Genomic DNA, 25844 nt, shown 5'->3' with positions numbered 1-25844 from the left:
TTCCCTGATAAAAGGAATTGTCCTTCCCAGTTATACTACTGCTACTGCAGGATACACATCAGTGAAGGAGGAGTTTATAAAGCATTAAAACAGTCCACTGGGACTAGCCAATGGTTATCTGTGAAAACAGCACTCAAACAAAAACTTATTTTCTATTTCCTTAAGAAATAAAAAAATTAAAAATACTACAAGGCTCCCTGGAGGAATAAGAAAAAGACCAAAAAGCAGCTAAAGGGGTATTAGCAGAAATAATCAAAGTGAAAAGATAATTCTAGCCTAACTGGTAGCTTTATGTGAAACAATGGATAGCCATCAGAGTGACCATATATGTTTTAAAACAAAAACAAAAAAGAAATAGAGCAGATAAAGTATCAGGGTTGTAAGAGAATGAGATGCCAAAACCATTACAGGATATTAAAAGACAATAGGTATTTTTCACTTAAAAGCAAACCAGTTCAACAGAAATTGCTTCAGAGTATCTGTGTATTTAAAAACAAAATCCAACCGAGAAACTCAGATTTCTTCAACATGTAAGCTAGTGTCATAGAAAGCTCAAGGATATTGCGTGGAATGAAGTCAGATTTGCCATCTACCCATCTATTTTGGACAATGTTTCTTCTGGTACAATTTTTCCTTCTTCACATGATCCTGCTTCCCTAGTCTCCTGTCTTCCTGTCCTTTTGCTTACATTTATTTCACTGACATCCCGTACCTTGCTTGTCTTGTAAAACAACTCAGCACAAGCTTAATATTATATAGTAATTGCAGGATCTATGCCCTCAGACATAGAATTCAACAACTTGCAGGAAACTATTTTATCTGACAACAAAAAACTGCCACCCCCAATGTGCTATTCAAGCATGCTATGTGCAGGCTTGTAAGCAGTTGTGTCACTGCTGCTCAAGGAAGGGCAAAGGGTGATGACATCTAGAGCTGTGCATAAATTTATGTTACTGAAGACACATGGAGATGTATCCATTTTAGCCAATCTGTAGGGAGCTCCAGTAGGGAGCTTCAAAATACCCCTTGAGAGAAAAGCAGAGTACAACCAAACAGAGTACTAGGTGAGGCACACATACAACTCTTTGCAGGACATCTGTAATCAAATATTGTTAGTCTGTAAAGAGGGAAGTGGTAAATGTAGAGAATGCAAAAAGTGGGAAACAATACAACACATCACCTAGTGAAGCAGTTTAATTATCTTGACACTATTAAGCTATTCTAATGTGCTTGTGCACAAAAGCAGCTTTTGAATGTCAGCAAAACCATCTTGGCAGTAAAATCTGCCATTCATCTGGGATACCTAAAAATCCATGGGATGGGGGTGGGGAGCTATCCACTGATGAAAGAAGCCCAGAGGATCCACCTATAAACTGATAAACCTTACAAGGCTATCAAGTATAATATAACTGCTGGCACAGTACAGATAGAGGAAAGTACTCACAAACATCTAAAGCAACTTGAGACTTTCTTTTCAGGGGAAAGGGAGTTACTTCCTTATTGCTACAAATAGATTACATTCTAATATAAATGTATTTTTAAAAAGGGGAAGTCCTTCTTTATTAAAAACACTAGTGTGCCCAGCAGCCTCTTAATTCTACAGTTAGATATTCTGTTGCTGTTGTGAAACACCTTCATTTTGCATTATGCTGCATAATACAGGCACATAATTCTTATACTGATTGTTATACATTTTATTTCATTATCAGTTGACAATTGCTGTTCAGCGGGTCTTGCAGCTGTGGCAAAGAACCACTTTCTCAAAGTGCTTGCCCTTCAAAGCAGGCTGTTGTAACATGCAAAGAAAAAGTCAGCATAAAACAATTGGTGGATAGGGAAAAAATGTGTCCCTGAATGGCAGTCAGCTTTCTGGACACACACGTAAACAAGAGATTAGATGTTGTAAGTGGTTAATTCCCAGTTTTGGGACTTTTAAGGATTTCCTTCAGGATGAGGGTAGTTGAATTGCTTATTTTAAAAAAATAGTCAACCTGGCAAATATTCTTTCACTGTCATTGTCTGCCCCCATTTTTTTTAAACAACTGATTTCAGCTAATCAGAATTTAATGGTCTCCAAGACCTGCTGTAAAAGCTGTTTGTTTTCCAGTATTGAAATGGTTGGCTCAATAACACAATTTAGGGTTCAGAGAAGGTATGACTGGATGTGGGAGATTTTTTTCTCAGAATTTCTTTTTCAGTTATTAAGACTACTGCATTTTCTTACAATAATTCTGTGTAAAATAAAACCTAGAATGCCTAAAGTGCAAAAGTAACTATTACATTTTAAAGTAACATCTAAAACTTTCACACATTTAAGCTAAGTTATGATGCAAACTGCAAGAACAAACTTACTTTCTTAATGAGTTTCCTGCCTGCTTCTCCTGTTTCAACTAATAGGTGATGATAAGTTAACCTTATGAAATACTCAGTTTTAAAGCCAGTGCTAACTAACAGACTAACTATGCAAATTAAAGGGGTAAACATGTACAACTCCAAAGCCTTATCTCAGAGGTTATTTTACGGAAAACCAGAACAAGACCCCCAGGACAGTCTAGGACAGATTTTTAAATCATTATTGATTATGTGGGGAAGGAGGTCAAAAACATCCTAATGATCTGCTGTGTGAAGACCTTAGGTAGACCAAGTAAGGTATATTATATACCTTGGTAAGGTACATAATAACAGCAAATTAACTCCAAGCCTTTGTGCAGTTTTCCCATCACTGCTACATCTGCATTCTGAATCCTCAAATGCAATTATTTGCTGTTGCCTATTCTAGTCCAGAAAAATGTTTTATCATAGAAAAACTCGAGTTTGTGCAGAGTCGAAGCTGGTAACTTGCTATAAAATCTCTGAAGGGAACTTTTTTGACTCATCTGCCTGATACACAACTCTGAAAACGACTCACTGAACACCCATGATCAGCAAAACAACAAAATTCCTCAAAAGAAAGCACAGAACAGAGCATTTTATGCTTACCAAACTATCCACGTCTATGCTTGAGTTTACTGCCCACTGCAAGGTTCCCATGATGTTCATAGCTAAAGTAAGAATAATGCCAACTTTACCTGGTCCATCACCTGCAGAGAGAAAAACACATTACAGAATAGTCATGGTTGGAAATGACCTCTGAGATCACCATTCCAACAAAAATTCAATTTATATGCAAATAAAAAGCCAATAGAAATCAGAAAATTAGCATGTGTATTCTAAAATACATATTCACATTCTCATCTCTTTTATTTCATGGGGAAAATGCAGATATTTTAGTTACACAAATGACTAAGAGCACAATCATATGTGAAACACCTGGCTTTGGCACTGATTTCACTGAAAACCCAGATCTCGCTTTGGCAGAATAAAAAAAGTAAATCTTGGTATTTAATCTGTGAACAGAAGGAGGCCTCTGTAACCTTTATTTCAATTTCCTTTTTCCAACACATATGAATCTGTGAAATAACAGTCAGATAATTATTAAAACACCACAGGTAGCAACTGTAACATTTAAAATAGTTGCACCAGTTTACCTCTTCATTTCTTGTACAAATAGAGGACATGTTCTTCTTACTGTTCCACAAAGATGCAAATATAATTTGTTCTGCTTTAATTCTCTGCTCTAACAAGGACGGGATTTTCCAGGGATTTTCCTTTACGATTTCATGCCACACTATATAAGCATTTAAACTTCCCCTCTGTTGATTTTTAATCTCACTGTGTTATATGGAATTGAGAATTTAAGCTAACTGCCTTTCTATAATTTCATCATTTCTTCTATGGCTTTCTTCAACAAATGTCTTCCTGTTTTGCTTATAGACATCTCATTATCAGAGTACTTACAAAGCTGACCAATTAAGAAAACCAATTTAGTGGTGCTCCAAGGACCTATTACCTGTAACAGTAAAGTTTACGGGTGGCAAGATGACAAATTTTCACATTTTTCAAAAGCACATCTAACCCCTTCTCTCAAAAAAATAATTGAGAAAAGCATTAACACAAGAAACAGTTTTCCCAAAAAAGCCCAAACTACTAAGTAGTAAAAAGTAGCACAAGTAAAAACTGAGAACAGCAGCAGGAGATATTGTTTCCCTATGGATTTTAGGAGAGTTAGGTCTCCTTTGTAACATTAAGTACTGTAGGTGCATATTTTCATACAGAAGTATTGAGGAGGTTGGATTTTTTTTTTTCTAAGAATCAGGAGAGCTCCTTATAGAAAAAAACAGAGGCTAGCATTCCATGCACAATACAATATTTGATAAAATGTACACTTTTATGTAACTCCTTTTTACTACTGAAGTATGACCAAATTCTGATATTGTTAGAACTAAAAACCTCCTTCACAAAATCAGCGTATTCTTGTTTATAAGCAAGCACAGTACTGAAACTGCATCCAGATTCTGCACACAAAGTTGAGTGTAAAACTTGGGAGAGGGAAAATAATGCCCAAGAATCAAAATAAGAAAATATACATAACAAAAGTACAGTAAACTAAAAACTGCATTCTAAGTAATCTGTAGCTAAACCTAATGAGCTTTTCCACAGAACAGAATTATTCCAACATTTTGGGCATGTTCACCTCTTATTCTGTGCTTGTTGGAAACTGGCTATGACTGGCCAGCCATGGGCAGCATTCCAAATGGAAGATAGTAAGGTATAGAGCTATTTTCATTCTTGCACTGGGTTTACTAGGAGTGCTGAGACATTTTTCAGGGGATTTTGAATGAAAGTTCCAAAACTTCACTTTGGAAAACATGTCAGTGGGTTGAGAATTAGAGGACTGGATTACTATTTGGTCTATTGATGTAGTTTTAAAAGATCATTAAAACTTTGCACATTTTAGCCATTTGCAAATGAGAGGAACATTAACCTCTATTTGAGCTACACAGATGATAATCAACATCCACAATTTTCAATACACGAACGTGATTACATGAATGTGATTTAAAACTTCTTAATTTTAGAGCAATTACAGTCAAAAAAAGCAAAGTTCTGTCCCTTCAGGTGGTATTTTCAGATTAATCCCTATAATGAGTTCTCTACAACATCAGCTTGCAGATAATAATTGTTTAATTCCTATTTTAATTAAACTGTGTTTACTATCATGAGAAACTTAAATCAGTCACTCAAATGCTGTATTTTGCAATGCTTTATTTCCCTCAGAAGTTTCTAAAGCTGAGCTGGTAAACAGAAGCAGAAGAATTCCATTTCAGTACTCCAGTAAAGTTACTGTACCTGTAGTTATGATGGAGATGAATGCCACAGCAACAAAAAAGACAACAAAAATAATTTCTATCCTCATCTGGAACCAGCGCAGTGTTGACAGGTAGAGGAACCAGTTTGCTGTGTGTAGGTTCAGAGCTTTGTGAAATAAGGTCTCAAAATACGGCTGCCGCCCAAAAGCTCTCAGTGTCCAGAGCCCCTTTAAGCTTGTAACAAGATGGGTGAATATTGGGCTCCGAGCTGTAAAGTGTTTAAATTAGAAACATCATAAACACTCATAAGCAAATATGTGATATAATGCAAATACACAGCTTATGCTCTAAGTCACAGCAGTGTTAAATATTTTCAGTGTTTAATTTGCATATGTTGGAGTACATGACTGAAGTAATTCTAGCACAGGATATACAACAACAGTTTTTCCATGAATAGGTTGAAATTCCATGCAGTGTATTGCCAGGAAGGGATCACATTAATTCTTCATAGTTAGCATATTATTTGGGAATTCTCCTGGCCTGCTGTAAGATAACCACAATAGAAAGGCAGCTCCTCCCGAGCCAGAATTAATTCCTGCAATTATGATAACTTCATCAAGTGAAGTTCTTTTTAGCACAGAGTACTTTAATGCTGTGGATTCTACTGTACTGACATGGCAATTCTAAGCAGATCTAGTATTACATAAAAAGTGGTGAGCCAATGCTGCATCCCTGTGAACATCAAAGAAATTTAGATTTACATCTGGGGAACTTCAGAATTACACGTAAGTAACAGGGAAGCTGATCATCACTGTTTAAGATTCAGGACTGATTTGCTGAGGATCTACCAGTTTGTTGCAAAGACAGGCCACAGGGCCTGATCTGCAAACCCACATTTCACAATAAGGCCTTCCACTTTATTGGGAATGTGTTAGTCTTTTAATCGGGGAGAGAAAGGATGTTTAGTCAAATAACTTATTCAGAAACAAGAATTCTTTGCAAATATATCCGTTCTATTTTTTTTTTACCAAGAAACAAACTTATAGGGCACATGCCAAGTCTGACTACAATTTTTCAAGTTATGTTTACTCTCAATAAAACTGTATGTCAGGACTTTATTTGTTTTCAGCTGCAGTGGTGATAAAGCCCAGCTTTAAAAAGATCTCCATTGCTCTGTCAACAGAGCACTCAGTAATGGCTGGATCAGTAACAGCACTGGTTTTAAGGAGGTATGTGTTCCACTCCTGGAGACAATGCTATCTTGCAAGAGAAAAGGCAAAGAAGAGGTGAAAGGGTGAATCACTTCTCAATTGATTTGTTGTGGATTTAGAAGTCTACCAATTTTGCTGCTCCTACCTTCAGACTCCAGTTGTTTCAGCTGCTGAGAAGTGTGGAGGAAGTATGCCCTTAACACAATAAAGGCTGCTATCACAGGCACTGATGCCAGGAAGATGTAGGGTTGTAATATTGAGACTACTGTTATAGCGCCAATCACAATCAGTATTAACTGTAGAATGAAAGAAAAATACTATTGATATAGTAATCTTGTCATTTTATAGACTAGAGGTTGGTGAGGAATCTCCTTCCCATGGCAACTATATATTGTTTTAACAAACATAAAGTGCTAAACTATGTAGGATTTGCAGCTGAGAACAAACATTCATAAAAAGATCATGAATATCTGAGACCAGATCCATAACCAGTTGGAATAAGCTGCCAGCTTTTCTAATGGATGGAAGATATGTTTTCTGTAGTACAGCAAGTACTAGACTGCAGGTGTCTAAAATATGAAGCCACACAAAAACATCAGCAGCTAGGCACTCACTTTCCAGTGAAAATTGTACGGACATTTGTAATGTCTGCAGCCACCTCCCAAACCTACCAGTGCTGTCCCTGTCTTGTCTGGACTAGGTGTGACAGACTGTCAGGACCTGAGTGCCAGTCTTCTGCAGGTTCTAGGCCAAGCAGATTTTCTGAGGGTCAGAAAAAGTGGGAAGTTGCATATCATCACTTGCTCAAGGGACTGTAACCTACATATGAAACTAGCACTCCTACCTGTCCTGATCAGAAGACAGGAAATAAGTTGTAGCAGGATTTGGGGTAGGAAAAATTAGTGGTTTCAGAAGAAAAATAAATGTTGTAAGGTGACAGATTACTCAAAAGAGAAAAAAAAAAAATAAAAAAATCAGTCCAGAGTTAATCTATTATATCCACCAGAGACTATTAACATTCTTATAAGACCTCATCCTCATTGGCTCCAGACAGATTCAGCTAAATCAGGCCTTGGTCTTTACTGTAGAAGCACTGTTAAGCACTTAGCCTGTTTTTGTCTCATACCTAATCTAATGAAAAATAAGTACATCTGTGTCCATGGAATACCAAAGCTCTGCTTTGTATCAGGGTGTTATCTTTCACACCAAATAACTACTTCAAACTGCAAACTTTTGAGCCTAAAGCAATTACAAGTGGACAATTTGGACAAAATTATGACTATTACATTAAAACATCACTACAAATTACTAGTAAGCAAAGAAACAGATAGAAAGCAAAATTAATTTCAAATTAGGAAGAAATCTGCAGTTGGTTCTTTTGCTACTACATCCACATAAATTCAAGAAAGGATTTAGACTCCTAGTACTCAAATTCAGAGGTCTTTCACAAACAAGTAAGCATGTTCCAGGTTTTCTACCTTTTTTTATTTTCATCATAAATCTGAGCAATCCAACAACAGCATCAAAGTTTATGAAAAAAAATACTGTAACAACTCAACTAATTAAAGTTTTCTGACACTATTTTCCTAATTTCTCTTAAAATAATGGTGACACACATGGATTATGCCTATGCAGGCTGTATAGCATTAGTCTGTAGCAATGCAAGAATGGATCCATGTTTACTCATTTCATTTAGTTCCTCTCTTATCTCTAATTGTTACCAAGTGAATGAGCTGTTCAATTGATATTGACGCAAGTTATACAGCTCTCACATTCCTTGAGATTACACAGTCACACAGTGACTCTTTTACTTCATGTTTCCATCAATTGCTCAAATTTTGCAAAGGCCACCATGATGCCATATTGTTCTCACTGCTGGCCCAAGAGTTATTTCACTAAAATGTTGAATAAAAATATTTGTGTTATCTCATAAACTCCAAACACAAAGTAAGTGTATAGTCAGAATATAGACTATAGAAGATGACACCTTCTCAAAATAGGCAGTAACCAAAATCAACACACGAGCCGGCTACATTGGCCTGTGCTTGGGGAATGGCAGCAGAGGCCTCATGCAGCCAGGGAAGAGCCACAGTGCTGTGCTGCATTGAGTCCAGGTGCTGAGCTTTCAGGCCTGGGACAGAAGTTGGACAGGGAGACACATTCCAGTGTTTCCTTTGTATCACCAGTTTGGAAAATGTAGCTGGTGACAGAGACAGCAATTCAGCGAGGGTTCAGGCTGGCGATGACTGCAACAGCCAATCTGGTTAATCAACAAGGATTCATCATTTAGGGAAAACCAGTTATGACCATAGGTATAAATATCCAATGAGTTCACTATGAGCTTTTGAGTGTGACTGCATTAAACCCTAGGGCCAAGCAACATATGCTAGCAGCGTCTCACATGGAGGATCTCCAAAAATGATGACGCCACTGTAAGCACTGGTAGAACACTGAGATGGATGTTAAAACTAGTGGTAATGCTACTGCAGTCATCAGCTGGCTATAATTCATACCCAAGATGTAGAGAAGCAGGTCAGGTGGCTATCAGAGAAAACTGACATTGATGTAAAGGTTAATACTGTTTTTTCTGCTATGGGCAACTGAGTATATTCCAGTGACTGGAGACTAACCCTGGCCTCTTTCATGCTGAAGCCTCATGCATCTTGCATGAAAAGCATTGCTCCCTATAAGGGAAGGCACCCTAATAGGTATAATACCCATAAAAGTCCTAAGAAAAGCTATGTCAAGACATCCAGAACTGCAACAGAGAAGGAGGCAGCTGCACTAAACAAGAGTTTGCCAGAGTATTCTACCAGCTCATTCTCATAGAAGAGAAAGAACCAGCTCTAAAATTTTGTGTTAAATTATTAGGAAAAGCTCAGAAGTCAGAAGGACAAACTTATGCAAACATAAACTGAAGACTAGCAGAGACCAAATTTCCATCTCCACCTCCACCAGACTCAGATTTTGGCATCCCAGGACATTTAGAAGCTAAACTTTTCTGTAGATCTTTGCACCTGGGAAGGAATAACCACATGTGCCAGCACAGGCTGGAGGCTGACTGACTATAAAGAACAGAGAAGGCAGAGAAGGCCTTGAGCAGTACTGGTGGACCATGAGGCAGCAACAACCCCTGTAAAAAGGGAGGTCAACAGCAGCAGAACTGTCAGGAGACCAAGGAAGGTGACTGTATCTGGAAGGGGTACTCCAGTGCATGAGAGATACAGACACACTGGAGCAAGGCCAGTGAAAGGTGCTAGAGCATCTCAGGCTTAGGGGAATCTTATCACTTTGTGTAAGTATCTGGTAGTATTATAGTTCTATAAAGTATACATTTGTGTGCATATGCAAATAATTTTCACAAATCATTTATATACATTATATGCTTTATATATATAAGTACATATAAAATTATATTCTCTTTATATAATGCCAATAGGTATTTGTTGTTGAGCAAATAAGCCTGATCCAGATTCTTATCAGTGGCATGCAGTGGGAAGATAAGAGGCAATGGGAATAAGTTGAAATGCACAAAATTCCATTTAAACATAAGAAAAAGCATTTTAATTGTGGGAATGGTCAAACACTGGAACAGGTTGCTCAGAAAAGTTTCCACCCTTGGAGATATCAAAAGTCCAATATAGCCCTCAGCAACCTGGACTAGCTGAACCTGCTCTGAGCAGAGAGGTCCCAGGCCCTTAGTCTCTTCCATATTCTGTGACTGCCATAATCAGCAGAGGAGAAAGTCATAAGTATATCTCTGTATCTTTCAGAGGAATCTGACTTTGTTCATCAGCAGAGTCCATGGAACTCTGAAGCTGCAAAACAAGTGTGAAACTATGGAAGATCAGAAGAAATTTTGTATGAAGGATGACTGGTAAAAAGCATTCAAGACAGTGGGCAGGTTCAAGGATTTTCTCCAGAAGAACCTGGAAGAACAAGGGCAGCTTATCATGTATGTCCAGAAGTCTCTGAAGTTGAGACTGAGACAAGAGGTGAACCTATGGAACATTAGAGCACAGATTAGCCTCTGAAAGACATCGGAACAGAAGAGCCAAATCCTCTTTATCCTTGAAACCATGAAAAAATAGTCAGTTTCTCGTAAAGAGTTTGAAAGGCAGAGACAAACTAAAATAAGATTGAAATAACATGCCCATGGCACATCCTAAATGTTTGAAACAAAATCACAACCCACAATAGATCATAGTGAATCCTGATCACACCAAAAATGAAATTAAGGATTCATAAAAGGTCTCAATGTCCCTATTTACTCAATCAGCAAATCTTCAGGTCATCAGAAGAACATGAAGTAAAGCTGTAATGTCCTTGAACATCTTCAAGTGGAGCTACACTGACCTCCCTAAAGTCAGGAGCCGAAGTTATCTGTTACTAACAAAGATACAGGGAAAGGATTCAGTTTTGATAAGACTGTCATGTTGGTAGGGACAGCAGAGCAAATCACAGACAGAGAAAGGCAATCTGTGCAGCAGGGTGTCTGGGTTGATTAAGTCAGGCCTGAATATCTCCTAAACAGAGGTAGAAAATTAGAGGAGGGCTGGGGAAGATTTGCTTTCATTTTTCAAATGTTCTGGAAACCAGCTTTATCTGAGGAAAACCTGCAGCAGCTGTGGTGGGACACTAATGAGAAGTGGTGGGCTCCAAACAGAGCTCAGAGTAGGCAGGATGGGGAGTAAGCAAAGGCATCCTCCTTGAGAAACACTGGAATTGCCCCTCTTTGTACTTCAATTCCCTCCTCAGTGTGGATGAATTGAAAAGTAATTCAAAACTCAGGATTTTGCAATGCATAGAGTTTCCCAGGAGGTATGCTGGAAACAACATTTTCCAAAAAACAAAAAGGTTGCGATTCTACAATTCATAGGGATGTGAAATTCTGCCAAGGAGTACAGTAATCTAAAGCTCTCTTCTATCACAAATAGTTATCCAGTGCTTGACAAACTCAGCTTAAACCCAGACAGGGAAAGCCACAAATATGTGAAGGATAAAAGACAAAATTAGACAGTCAAACTTAGGAAGGGAAAAAAAAAAAAGGGCGGAACTGCCCAACTGAGAAGTGAAAGCACATCATCAGGGATGTGCAAATGCCCAATAAGGCAGCCCTGGAAGAGTTTCTACAGAAGATAAAAGAAGGGGAAAAACAATAACATAGTCAACAAAATAGAAGTAAATTAAGGGTGATACGAGCAAACTGGGTGCAGAAGAGGCTAAGCACATAAAGAAATTAAGATCACTGAATGCAACCAAGGATATCTGAAAGAAACTAAGTAATGCCCTTTACACCTTTAAAGTTAAATGCAAGCAGCAGCAGGGATACTTATACTGTAGTTTTTTGCAGGGAAAAAAATGTTTCTGAGCCTGAGTACTAAAAGTAGTTTGCACAAACAGTGGAAGTACACATACAGGCAAGTACTCAAAAAAGAAGCAGTGAAGTTGGCTTAAAAATAAGCAGCTCTGTAAACAGATAGGCAAACTGAAGAAAAGAGGGAGTTAATTCCACTTGTTACTACTTCTTATTAATAGGATTTCTTTTGCATGATGTACAATTTAAACTAAACAGTGCTATAAGACAGCAAAATTTAGAACTTTTACTCTACAAACCTGAATGAAGTCAAACACTGTGAGTGGAAGTAAGTCATCCAGTATTGCTGTGTCTTTTGAGAATCTGTTAAGCATACCACCTATGGATAAAGAAAAAAACCACAAAATAACAACAAAAAACAACACCAAACATTTTAACACCTCAAAAATCCTACATTTATTACTTTACCAAAAAAGTAAAACTTTTTTGGAATACAAAATATTAAGGATAACTACATGACTTTTTCAGTACAAGCAATATCATTACAGTTTAATGAAGCTAGAGCTTCTTTCCCCATGGAGGAATTTGGCTCTACAACTTCTGTTTCAGGTCTTAGAATCTCAGAAATAAACGCAGGAAATTTTAATAAAGAAAAGAAACATAATTAAACTGGACAAAACCAGGCACAAAACATAAGGTCTGTAGTCATTATGCAGCAGGCTCTGCTGATACACATAAGATCTGCACATCAGCATTTGTATGAGTTAGTACACTGGCTTCTTAGCTTCTGAGCAGAACTACTGTATAATCACCAGGTAACAAAAGAATTAAGAATATAATGGGAAAATGAAGGAGAAACCATATGTTGTGTTGTTATTTACCAGTGTTTCCTGTAATCTAATATGCACCGGTAAGAAGGGTATGGAATAGAAATTTAATGTACAGCAGGAGATGGAACTTGTTCCACCAGTTATATAATGAACTCTCTATCAACTCCAGAGCCGATTATGAATAAACATAACATTATTCACAGTAACTGACATTTTATGCCATTTTAGGAGAACTGCTCATGAAATAGATCATCCGCACCTGACTCTTTGTCACTCACCACATAGCTGACAATATATTTTCTATTGCTGTTTTAGACAGTCTATACATTAGAAGTTATTCTAGTTTTATTGTTTCAAACAGTAAACAGTTAACTTTCTCCAACTCACAAGGTGATATTTCAGCATCGGAACTGACATCTGAAATATGTCATACCTAAAGTGCAACCAAAATTCATTAAAAGATTCAAAAAATACTTAATGTGGCAAACTTTTAACATTTAGCTTGACTGAAAATGTAAATGGAAAGCAACCGTATCCTTTCACAGACTGAAAACTGTTTATATGACATGAAACCCATACATTATTCAGTCTGTTCCCATCTCAGTTACCTGCTTTCCAAGAGTTGAATGTTGACATAGGCGCATGTAGGACTGCGTGCACCATCTTTTGATGAAGAGTTTTAGACACTGTTATAAGCGTATGCACAAGGGGCAAACCTCTGAAAATTCCCATGGCCAGCAGGGTATCTGCCACTCCCACATAGATATAAATGATGTAGTAGTCACTAGTGTTGGTGACAATCACAGGAGGTTTATCAGAGGTACTGTTTTGTGATTGTGTTGCATTTGCTTTCAAAGCTGTCCTGTGTGATGGAAATTAAAAATAAAGGCATTACCAGAAATTGTGGGGTTTTTCTCTTTTGTTTTCTTCACTAAACAAATAGTACTGCAGTGTTGTAAAACTGTGTTAATAGTTAGTTATAGATACATTTCCAGTCACTTTTAACAATCTTGTCCTATATAGATGAATTATAAATTATGAACTACCCCATGTTTCACTAAGGCTAAGTTACTCCACATATGTTCAGAGGTCAAGGAAATGAAAGGCTTATTCATCTCCTCAGATCTCTTTGGTGATTCAGACACATATCAGCATTTGCAGTAGTATCTGAAATTAGTTGCCATTGTGCAGTGAAGCATTTTTACCAAGATGGAAATTAAGCTGTTAGTATGTAACTATGACCCCTCCAACAGTTTTCCCCAAACTGCTGTAAAAATGTACTGCTTTGGTAGTCTCTTGCAAATCTACTGCCTGTTTAATCACTGACAAACCTAGCCTAATCAGGGAAAATGCATTCACTTCTTTTAACCAGAAAGAAAATAGTTAAAGTGCTGAAAAAAGCAAATTATTATGGAAGTAAAATGCTTTAGGTATATACTATAAAAGCCAAAGGTGTTTATGACCTATTTTAAGGAGACATCAACATAAATCCACATCCTTCAGATGAGACCTAAGTCACCATGTTCTTTCTATACTCAAACATACAGACTTAGCACTGCTGGACTAAAACAAGGATCAAAAGCATGAACCCAGGAAAAGCCATACTGCTGCTCTGTATATTTTAACCTTTATCTGCCTGACTCTGAAACTTCTGGGAGTTTTTCGTAGGTTAGCAGAGGAAATTGTACAAATGGGGTGTTACACAAACTGCTGTCTTAAAATGTTCTTAAGCAAATGTCTCACCTGGAGTCTCTGAAAGATAGCAGTGAACAGCAGTTACTCAGGATAATTAAGTCCACGCCTCTCTAGAGTGAGCTGATGCGGGAAAGGTCTTGTATCCATTGCCATGTGCTCAATAACAAGGCACAAACCATTTAACTGCTAGCACGTAGACAAGTACAAGCTTAAGATACCACCTACATGAGGCATTTGGATCATCCATCTAGGAACCATGTTACTGAATAAAGCTAGTGCCTATCCATATAGACTTCTGACAGAATTTATTAATTATTTCTAGCAAAAATCAATAGAAAGGAGACCACAATCTCTCAATAAATGATCACCTGTACTTACGTTTTAAGAAACCATAACCCAGCAAGAGAGGCAACTACCTGTGACCAAAGAAAAAAAGGTATTTTGTCGTCTTGTCATAGCATGTACTTTTTCTTACTTAACTTTTTCCACTGCATTTCTAATTGTTTGCCGAGAGAGCATTATAAATAGATGGAAGTCAAACTTCCCTGAAACTAAAATCCTGTCATATCTGCTCCTCTTTCCACAGAAACCATTTAGCGCATCCCACCAGGAAAGCTACATTTAGACTTGTATTACAGGAGGCTCTCAAGTGCCAAAATATTCTTTTATTGTTTTCTGCTGTACTATTAACAAAGGCTTGCTAATGCATTCCTAATGACAAGGAACATTCACTGTGTGCTTTAACATATTTTAAGTTTTATAGTTTAGAATTTCTTGATGGCCCTTAAAGAGTAAGCCTATAAATATTTTTAATGGTAGCTATTCAAATATGGATATGAAAACTTTAATATTGCTATTTGTTGCATTTTGATGAAGATTATGTAATCTGTGCAATGACTGAATATTGACCTGCCCATTAATTTATCAATAGGTTTTTACTTCAGCAACAGTTAGAATGGAAAATTTAACTTAGATGGATACATTCTTTGTCATAAGATTTGTTCTTCTATTACAAGGTGAGGCTTTTGAATTATTTTTAAAGGTTTCAGTTAAAATAAAAGGAAAAAAATATTGTAATTAATATTAGAAATGTATGCTGAATATATGGGAATAAATCTGATATAACCCAAAGTTAAATTTTCCTTCCTTTCCCATGTAACTCACATTCAGCTCTGCTGTTATGTTTACACAGCCATTTTCCACTGCCACGAAAATAAAACCTACATAAGAACAGCTATGCATCTAAATATTGTCATGTTTTTGGAAGTGGTTTAAAAATTTGTATCTCAAACCAGATCTAAGCTCCAAGCTTTGCTCCTGGTCCAAAAGAACTAATTTAAATCACCAGCAACATAACATTATTGTAAATTCTGGATACCATCAATTGTATCCTTCTCCAGGTTTGATGACACTAGAAGTTTGAAGGCCACCACAGTACTGCTAAAAACATTTCACTAACACAATCAGCCATAATCCAGTCCTATATTCTTAATGGATTCTTCTAATTAAAGTTGGAAAATGCCAACAGAAATTGGTACCATATTTTGTAAGTTGACATACAAATACAGTCTCATTAATCTCCCAGTCTTCTCTCCAAAATATGGTCCTTCCCTCAGAAAAACGCTTGATTTAGCATAGTTGTTTTGAAAGAGGACACTACGAAATTCTGAACACCAGGCAGATGTTCCTCAGCACTTTTTCTGACAGCATTTTCCATGTACTGGGAAAAATCTTCTCTGCATACTGCAGGAACACCTCACCCATCTTTAAATGCCATCACAAGCATTTGGCCCTCTGCCTTTCTCCTCACTCTTCTTTCACTAGGAGCAGAGCTCGAACTCATTTTTGAAAGCAGTTCTCCAGAATTTATGTATATGCTCATTAAAAAAAAATAAAAAATTCTACTTATTATTTTTATTAATTCTGCAAAGCTCTAAAGGAGTACCTCTTAAAATAAAACTAATCTCCGTGAACAAAAGACCTGCACAGGTCGAGAGTTATTATTTATGGTTCCAAGCAGCAGAAAAATAACTGAGATAACTTGAGAAGGTGGCTCTTCTGCTTATCACTACCTTGGTGAGAAATGCTCATCTAAACAGTAGAAAAGTCATTGCAGTATCATTTAACAGGAGCTGCCAATAAGTGCATGAGCTAATGTATGGTGCTTTATCCATTTATCCTTTTACCAGAAACAGTTTGGACAAACATCATTTGAATTAACATGACATCAAGTGCAGATTTTCTTACCTCAATTAAGAAGACAGTCACACACAAAATCAGAACAAAAATCAAGTTTTTGTGAATGGTAACATATCTGAAATAGGTATTCCATGTGGTAACAGTACCCATGCTTTCAGCATCATTAGTAAAGCATTCCTGTCAAAGAATTGATAGGATCATAGTCAGAAAGATAATAACATCTACATATTATAACTTCTGAAGTATGAATGCTGTAAGTCTTTCTGCTAACTCTTTCCAAGTAATTGAACTGCAGCATTCAAATTTACAGTGATTGCTGGAGAGGAAGGTACTGCCTTCACAGTTTAGAGATTATTTGAAATTTTCAGACAACACTGAAAGAAAAAAAAAAAACACAAGATTTTTCCAGCACTGCTAGAAGCCCAGAAATGGTTAATCAATAGGTATTTTATTTCAATGGATATCACAGAATCATAGAATGGTTTGAGTTGGAAGGGACCTTAAAGATCATCTAGTTCCAACCTCCATGCTTGGACAAGGACACCTCCCACTAGACCAGGTTGCTCAGGGCCCCATCCAACCTGGCTTTGAATGCATCCAGGGATGGGGCTTCCACAGCTTCCCTGGGCAACCTGTTCCAGTGCCTCACTACCCTCACACTAAGGACTTAAGATTATATTTGAGTTTTAAAAGAATCACAGATATTACAATAAGATAATCCACAGACAAGTACTGCATTAGGAATTACATAGTCAGGTTGAAAAACAGATAAGGAGTACATTGCACTAAACTCCCACCCTACCAGAAACCAAGATAAATGCAAACCAACACACACCTTTAAATCCTCTTCATTGATTTCATCAGTTATGTCTAAGACACTATCTCGAGACAAGCGCCTGGTGTAGATATCTATCTCAGAAGACAGGTTTGCTTGAGGCACCATAGACATTTTCCGAAATGCTGTACTTCCCTTCTTGGGAAAGTTTGGACCATAGTTCACAGAGGTGCCTGTCATCAGGTTTAACACAGATTGCCTCCTCCGACCTTGCAGCATATGTTCAGTGTTCAGCATGTTATTCCGAAGCAGACCTACATCTCCCTGTTCTAAGTCAGGTACCAGCGAGAGCCTCCTTTCTGGTGGGTCATTGTGGCCATCTTCTAACCCATTGACCTGCACTCCATTCCTTTGCACTACTGAGAACTTCCTACTTGCATTAAGGGGGTTGATAATTATGGAGTTCTTCCTTTTCTCATTAAAATCTGATGTTTGTTTAAAAGATTGTTTCTTTATTTCATTTCGTGATCCTATGCCCTCTCCTTCAAAGGAAAATCGTCGGAGAGTCTCAGTTAGAATTGAGTTTCTTCTCTCTGCACTGAACTGATCAAAAGAATCAAATCCCATCAGCTCTGAGCTGAAGTCTGGCCGTTTACCCTGAAGTTCAGAAAATGTTCCATAGAAATAGCAGCTCCCCTCATGTAAAATTAATATTTTGTCAGCAATCTTTAAATGTTCCAGTTTTGAAGTAACCAAGATCCTAGTTTTATTCGCCATCAACTTGCACACACAGCTGTAAAAGATGAAAGTGTTGAAAGTTAATAGATATATATTTTTTTATATTATTAAATGTTGCTTTTATCCCTTTCCATCTATTTGCTTTTACCTGTCCCCCTCCCAGCATGAGCGGTCTTGGGTGCTCCCTCAAACTACAAAGGAGGTGGTAAGGCTGAGATGTGTTGAGGGTGAGCACTTCAGCACAGGAACCAAAAAAAAAAAGCCTAAGATGTTATCATTTTTAGGTCAATCCAAAAAGCACAGTTTAACATTAAAAAGAAATGTTTCTTTTCATCTTAGGGTTACTCACATATTTTGCTACCAAACTTTAAAGTATGAGCTCAGTTTTAAAACTTAAAAATTACAGTGACTGAAAAGCTCATGGATGGAATTGTGTCCTTACTGTTTTGAGCTACCCCGCCAGGAAAAGCCAAAAGTCTCTTAGGCTAACCTGCTGCCAGTCTCTTGGTCAGTTAGCACTCTCAGGCAACCAGTCTTTCAGTGATTAGAAAAACAAGACAAAATATAGCTTTTTGTATAAATTTATACTTACAAAGCAGGTAAGTGTTTTAAAATTAAAACCTTTCTGGTACACAGACACCAGATATAAAGCCATGCACTCTGGGAGTAATAGAGTATAGCAGGCTCAATCTGTTGAGATGGAAGAGGGAGCAGTAATGCAGCTTGGTGGGATTCTTAAAGGCAATATATGAAAATATGTGGTACCTTTCAAATATCTCTTTTTCTGTAAAAATGTCTAAATGTCCAAAAGGAGAATCCAGGAGATACAAATCAGCATCTTTGTACACTGCTCTGAATAAAGAAAATGGAAATTGCATTAACTTTCAGTACTCTTATAAATGTACATAAATAAAATTTTTAAAAAATGCCTCTACAGTTTTGTCTCAAGGCTTTTGATGAGCTTTTCTACAGCATCAATATGGAGCTGAAGTTCAACATTAAATATGTTTGTAAGACACCTTTCAATAATTCCTTTGCTTGCTCCAGACCACATTACAAACTAACTCAGTTTTCCATTAACTTCTGTGCAATCAAAGGAAGCTATACAGCTGCCTTTTACACAGGTTACTCTAAAGATCTGATTATGGCCTGAATCTGACAGCCCCCATCAGCCTACAACAGCCATTTAAATGGAGCTTTAGTAGCTATGGTAACATCTACTGGTGCCTGAGGGAATATTACTTACATGTGTGAAAAGACTTAAGTCTCAACACTTAGTTTTAAAAGTACTTCAGAAGAACTGGTGAGCAAAAACAAGTGTATAAGTGAACCACAAGCTTGCAACATTCTCTGAAATGGGACTTTACAATATTTAGATTTCAGGTCTGGGAGAACTATTTGTAGCATTAGAACCTTAGGCTGTATGGGTGTGGACATGGCTCACTGAGACCTAAACCTGAAGTTAAGAGATTTCATTTTTAAAATGAGTTTGAACAGAAGTTCAAAAAGGCCCTTTGTCTTTCTCTGTATGAAAATCACTATGTGATATGAATCAGGGTATAATAGTAAAAAATATATGGAGAGCTGCATTTCAGTACTTTTTAAAGTACCCTAAAAGGGAGTTTTACAATCACTATGTTAAACAATGTGAAAATATTTACATGCCAGGATGAAAAGCCCTTACTTACAGCATATTATGTTAATAAACCAAGCAACTTTATTGAAAAATCCTCTGTCACAATGGATTTAACTGACCATACATTATGATGTGGTGGCTGCACAACAACAAAAAGTTCATACTGTTCCTGGCACTTTAATTAGCAAAAAGCTTGCAGGTTTTTTTTTTTCCAGGAGTAATGGTAGCACTCACATTATTGCTATAATTTGTATGTTGGGCTTGGTACCTATATATGGCTGGCTTTAGGGTAGCAGGCCAGTGAGCTAGCTCAAACCCAGGGCGTGCACTGGATCTGTCCCTTGGTCCTATCTTTCCCCCAGTCATAGCTGCAGGCACTGGCAGTGCTCCAGACTTGGCAATCTCCATCTGCTTCTCATGGTGGCTGGTTGATGGCACTTCCAGCAAGGGTTCTCATTTCACTTGACTTTGCACAGAGTACACCAGACATGCATGCAGCCAGTTCAAGCAAATAACATCAGCTATTTATAGCCAGTTCAGGTAGGTACAATCTGGGGCTGTTATCCTAAATTTTCTTCTCTAGTTTTCTCAGAGCAGCATCTGCAACCCCCGCCTCAGCACTTGCACACCTTGCTGTATGCTGAGCTCAGACTGGAGCCCAAATAAAATGTGAGGCAGATATAGCCACTGTCTTTGGGACATTTAATTGTTAAAAAAATAATAATTATATAGCCAACAATAAATATATCAGTTCTGTGACCCTCCAGTAAACGAGCTGTGACCATCTGAAAATTGACAGACATCATTATGCATAGCATCTGTGAAATACTTCATGTAAATATTGCATTTTAAATGAAAATTAAAGTGGTTGCCATTGGTTGGGGTTTCTTTTGTGTGAAAGGTTTGCCTGCTTCTCCCCTCCTCTCTTACCTTACTGCATAAAACAGAACAATCTATATGCTTCTTCCCTCTCAGAAATCCACAAAAAGATCCATACTGAAAGTCTCTCTATTTTAATCAACCCTTCTTTTAGCCTTACACACACATGCACATCTTTCACGGGATGCCGGTGTGGATCCCCATAATGTGATTTTACTTCTACACAGTGTTTCTGAGCATGGGAACCAGCACAGTTTGCACTTGTCACAGAAATAAATGGGGCCATTTACACATCAGAGCTATCATTACTGGATTTCTGATGATAGCTAAGTGGTTCTGCTGAAACACAAAGCTAATTTATTGGACAAACACCTATGTTACAGTTCTGTAGACCTTCAAAATTACTTACTAACATTGGAAGGTCAAACAGACAAGGCCAGATCATTAATCATAGCTACTGACTAGCCATTGCTTTCCACTTTTTTTTTTTTACAACTGGAAAAGACCAAAACTATTAGCAATGTTTTTTGAAACATGGTCTTTTTTAATTTTTGTTACCTGTGGAGAAGGGGTATGTCATTAATCAATGACAGACTGCTTTGTAAAAGTGTCATAGTAGGAAAAAGATCCTGCAATATTTCTTATTTGTATCTTTGTAGGGGGTTCTTCAGTACTAAGAAAGCTACATTTAAAGGTCTGAATCTCCAAAAAGCATCTTGCATCAGGGAGGGAAAGATTCATCTTCAGCTAAGCCACAGCATGTACCTGACACCAAACTTTTAAAATTCAATAAATAATTATGCAAGTGTATCACAAACACAATTGCATAGCAAAACTCAGGTTTCTGACAAAAAAATGAAGTTCCTGTTATCCCTGGAGGATATTTACTTAGCAGGACTTGATCCACATGTATTTAAGTGCTTAGTCATAATACTTTCCTCATTCATTAAACAGTACACAATTTAAAAAGCAAAATACTCACCTTGCTAGTGAGATTCGTGCTCTCTGGCCTCCACTCAAAATGATTCCACCTTCACCCAGCACTGTATAATCTTTGTCTGGGAACTTGGAAATGTCCTGTCAAACAATTTAATTTTTTTTAAGAATCAGACATGTATTTTCCACATGCAAGAAAATCAAGCAACAGACTGGATGGAAGCATAGTGTACAACAGTGCCCAGACAGGTTAAACAGCAGTTGTTAAAAAAAAAAAAAAAGGGTGATAAAAGAAACATATCATACTATTGCAGAGAGCAATCATGAGCTGCAAGATTTCAAGAGCAAATATTTATCTTAATTGCTAGATCACCACAAAAGCAAGGAATGTATGTTCATACAAATCAATCCAAGATGTTAATGTTCGAGTTTTCTGTCAAATAACAATGATAAATGCACTTCTCACTGGAGTTAGGGAGTGCAAGAAGCAAAGCCTGGATCTGAGCTCTTCAAAAAACAGAGAAATTTGTAATTCAATTAGGTTCATTAAAAAAGGCTTGCACAGAATTCCTAGCAGGGAATGGCAGGAAGGCTGAAGTTTTGCAAAATTTTTAGGAGCCAAGTTACACTGCTTGGGCTATAAATTACTTACAGCTCATGACTACAATGAAAATTAATCTTTAGCCAGTGATATAACCAAAAATACCATTTCACTTTCATGTGAGATAGAGAAAGGAGAAAAGCAAATCCTCTGGTCTGCTTGCAGAAGTGGCCAGAACTTTTCTTGAGAGGAGTATTTAGCACTGAAACTGAGGATCCATGCAAGCAACAATTCATGGAAGAGGAGACATGAAGAATGTCTTGTGTGTCTAAAGAACGTCTAGTTTTTCTACTTTCACAGTGGCTCTAAGAGAAAATATTAATTCTGCCTTCAAGCCTTACCTGGTCTGTGTCTTTAAGCTCATACAGTGGCACCACTGTCACTGTGGTGGTGGTGGTTTCAGGGGATTTTCCCAGAACCATGGGCTGGATGACCTCCCTGTGCCTCAAGGAGCCTAGGTTTCCAGCAGGTACTACCCCTGGGCAATTTGCCATGTGCCAAACTGGAAGCCCTGACTGTTCCAGAAGTGCCCAGTGCCTGTGCCCCCCACTTGGCAGCACCAGACTCTCATTGCCTGTGCATGTGCTCCTGCTCCCAAGGCAGGGATCCTCTGAAGCCAAAGAAGCTGAACAAGGCATCTGATACCAGACAAAACTGGCTCCTGTGTTCTCACAGTTTTCAAATATTTCCCTTTTATTCAACTTCTGGGGGAAAAAAAAGCCCCTGGAGCAGGCTGTAGGCAGCACCCTGAAAGAGGGGGTCTGTTTTTAGGTTCTCTGTTCCACCAGGCAGCTGAGGGGCATGCAGAAACTCAGCTGTCTGTATGTGCCCTGCAGCACCCACAGAAATTCTGTGGCTTCTGGGAAAAAGACTGGAAGACAAATGAAGTGTTTCCAGGGAATCGAAGGGGATTCAAAGTTGAGCAGCTCTCTGAAAGTTCACATTTCACATGAGGTCAGATACAATCCAATTTTGATCACTCCTGTGGTGATCCTGACAGCTAATCACTCCTAGTTGGGAAGCATTTTGGCATTCCAAATCTCTGAGGTTTTGTAGAATAAATAAATAAATAAAAATATTTCCAGATAAATGTTTCCTTCTTCCTCCCCTGTAAATTGGCCTGACCTCAGGAAAAGAGTGAACAATGCTGTTCAGCCCTGGATCAGTGACAGATGAAAGGTCCAGCCACTCAAGGACTAGACGTTGACTGCCTGGTCTGTCAGGAAATGGGAGATTCTCCCAACTCTTTAATTTGATAATAGCATTTACTTCCTGACTTAGAGGATTCTGACCTTAAAATCAAGATGCTCTTATGTATGGAAAAGCTATTGCAGGTGGCTGTTAAACTCTTCTCATGTTAACTAGTTATTTCCCTAGATGAGCCACACAAGCAAATCCCTGGTACTAATGTAACAGATCAAGTATTTGCAGAAAAGGGATGTGAAAAACGGTGCCAGCAATGGATTTAAAGGTTGATTTTCTGAATGTAACAGAATCATCTTCCTACAGGTCATGAAGTATTTAGAAAGAATATGTGAAATTCTGGCATAAAAACTTTTCTGGCATTTATTTGAGACAACCTGTTCAGATCACTTGTGGTTTTACTATGCATGTGGGAGTCATGCTATTTAACTTTGACACTTGCCCAGTATCTTCACCTGAACATTGGATGTAAATGGTCAAGTATCTAGATATCTAAGCTGATTTCAGCTGTTTCCTATTCCTACCAGTATTACTGCCTGTATAGTCCTGGTGCCATTGCTGTTTCCTGATCCTACTTCTTCTTCCAAAAATGTCCAGGTGAAGAACTGGGCCCAGTGTATCTTCCCCTTCAAACAGGGTAAAATCCTTGCCCTACTGAAATTAATTCCAGAGCTCCCATTGTTTTAAACGGTGATGGGATTTTGTCAGATATATTTCTTACAAGTGTGTCAACATGGAATTTTAATCAGAGTTTTAATGAGTTCTCCTTCTGTTCTCTTCTACCCTTCACCTCAGGATAATACATGGCATGGAAAAGACAAAGAACTTTTCAGGCTGTTAATTATTAATTAAAAATGTTTAGTAATGTCTTTCAAAGGCATAAACAGAGTGATGAAGTCCAATAGACACACAATGCTGTTTGCTGGAACGTGCATTACCCATTGTAAAAAAAGTACATAGGGCTGGTCCAAATACATCCTCGTTGTCATTTTATGCAGGAAGTAAAATCAAGCCAGGGACAAACTAATCTAATGATGCTGAACAGCACAAAACCCAGCATATTAATGAAGCAGCCACTGGATTTTATTTAAGATATCTATTTCGAAATACAGTTTCCCTCACAGTTCCCAAGACCTTAGCTGCTTTTGTGGATGCTTCTAATATCAGGAGCTAACAAATCTCAAGTTGCACACCCAAAGAGAAGGTACCCTTTTCAACACCTCTTTGAATTTTTACCAGTGTAAATGTCATACTCATCTATCTCAGCAGCAAAGGGATGACCCTCATAATACCTTTCAGCTTGATATGGAAGAACCGAGATAGTTCAAGGAAATATCTTTTTTCAGGGTAAATAGGAATGTTAGTCTCATTAAAAAAAAAAAAAAAAAAAAAAAAAAGGAAACCTCAGAATGTACTTCACTTTCCAAGTCTTTTCTGCAGACATGGTTTGTTATCAACATAATTTAATAAATTATTAGCAACAATTAAGATAATAAAGCATGACAGAAAACAGTTTCTGAGAACCATGCCTTGCAGCAAATAGTTGCTTTATGTATCTGAGGCTATTCAAACTACTCAATCAGTTCTAATGATAGACTATGTGTATTTTACTTATAGGGCCGCTTTCTTCCTTAAATATGCCCTTAACAATGTGCACTTCAATCTTCCTTCTTCCACGTCTGCTCCGAATAGATAAAACAGTCATGAAACTTACAGTCTTGACTCTCTCTATTTCATCTTCACTAATGTTTTCCTCTATATTAGTTCCATTTTTCTACAGTCCCAGGGTCTTCACCACCTCTATCCCCTTCCTTCTCTTCATTGCCATCAACATTCCCCATGTTTATTTTCACACTTCCAGAAAATCCCCCCACTCATACTGTTACCTCCTTTTCACCTACCAAAGTACACTCTTTTTTGCCTTCTTTCTCTTTGTGTTTCCAAGAAGCTACCTCTGAATATACACTGCAATTTTCTTTATGTGGACTATTTGCAATAAATTAGAAGAAAAATTCTTCAGCATTTATTCTATTAAATGCTGAAGCTGAAAGATTTCAATCTTTGAAATCAAGTCTTGTGTTTCAGACTCATACCTACTAGTAAACAATTCTATTAGTTTTTAAAAGAGGAAGAATTTTTAGTAATTTTTTATATCTTGGCTTTTGGGTAACCAGCTTGGACATACTCAATACTCACTTCCTGGGCCAGAAGCCAGAAAACCAGATCACTTTAAAGTATTTAAAATAAAAAAAATACTTTTTAAAATTTAATTTTATTTAGATAACTCTCCTCTCTTTGCCTAGGATTCCTAAAGCTGAGGCTTTTGTTAGATTTCGACTGAATCATTTATGAAGGATCCATGATCCAAAAACATAAGCTTTTTTTTTGCAAGAGTTTGTGACCTTGAGCAGAGTGTCAGGCTCACCCAAAACTCACACGAATGCTGGCAAAACTTGCTTTCTCTATGGTGAAACATTTCTGTGGAACAGATTTTTAAACCGTGAAATAGTAAGTATGCTGTGTGTAGGTAGGTTAAACACAGGGTAAGGGAAATAAATATGATTCCAGAAGTGACGCAGAAGACAGGACAAGGTCCAAGGTAATCAGTCCAGAGCCCTCTACCTAAGACAGGGAA

At 37.6% G+C, this 25844-nt stretch overlaps 1 protein-coding gene across 1 annotated transcript in view; it reads right to left on the bottom strand.

Annotated features, from left to right (window-relative positions):
• CFTR (cystic fibrosis transmembrane conductance regulator (ATP-binding cassette sub-family C, member 7)) overlaps positions 1 to 25844 on the bottom strand; it is an 89387-nt gene that overhangs the window by 21190 nt on the left and 42353 nt on the right. The window contains exons 12-21 of the mRNA XM_010004326.1: positions 21452 to 21546; positions 18720 to 18806; positions 17277 to 18009; positions 16490 to 16618; positions 14621 to 14658; positions 13156 to 13409; positions 12017 to 12096; positions 6546 to 6696; positions 5230 to 5457; positions 2980 to 3080 (exon numbers count right to left, since the gene is read on the bottom strand). Of these exons, the coding sequence (XP_010002628.1) occupies positions 2980 to 3080; positions 5230 to 5457; positions 6546 to 6696; positions 12017 to 12096; positions 13156 to 13409; positions 14621 to 14658; positions 16490 to 16618; positions 17277 to 18009; positions 18720 to 18806; positions 21452 to 21546 (1896 nt within the window). The remainder of the gene's footprint in view (positions 1 to 2979; positions 3081 to 5229; positions 5458 to 6545; positions 6697 to 12016; positions 12097 to 13155; positions 13410 to 14620; positions 14659 to 16489; positions 16619 to 17276; positions 18010 to 18719; positions 18807 to 21451; positions 21547 to 25844) is intronic.

This window comes from Chaetura pelagica, unplaced genomic scaffold (genome assembly GCF_000747805.2).
Source record: "Chaetura pelagica isolate M959 unplaced genomic scaffold, ChaPel_1.0 scaffold68, whole genome shotgun sequence".
NCBI lineage: Eukaryota > Metazoa > Chordata > Aves > Apodiformes > Apodidae > Chaetura > Chaetura pelagica.
The sequence above is the reverse complement of the archived record's forward strand: the minus strand, read 5'-3'. Positions and strand labels throughout refer to the sequence as shown.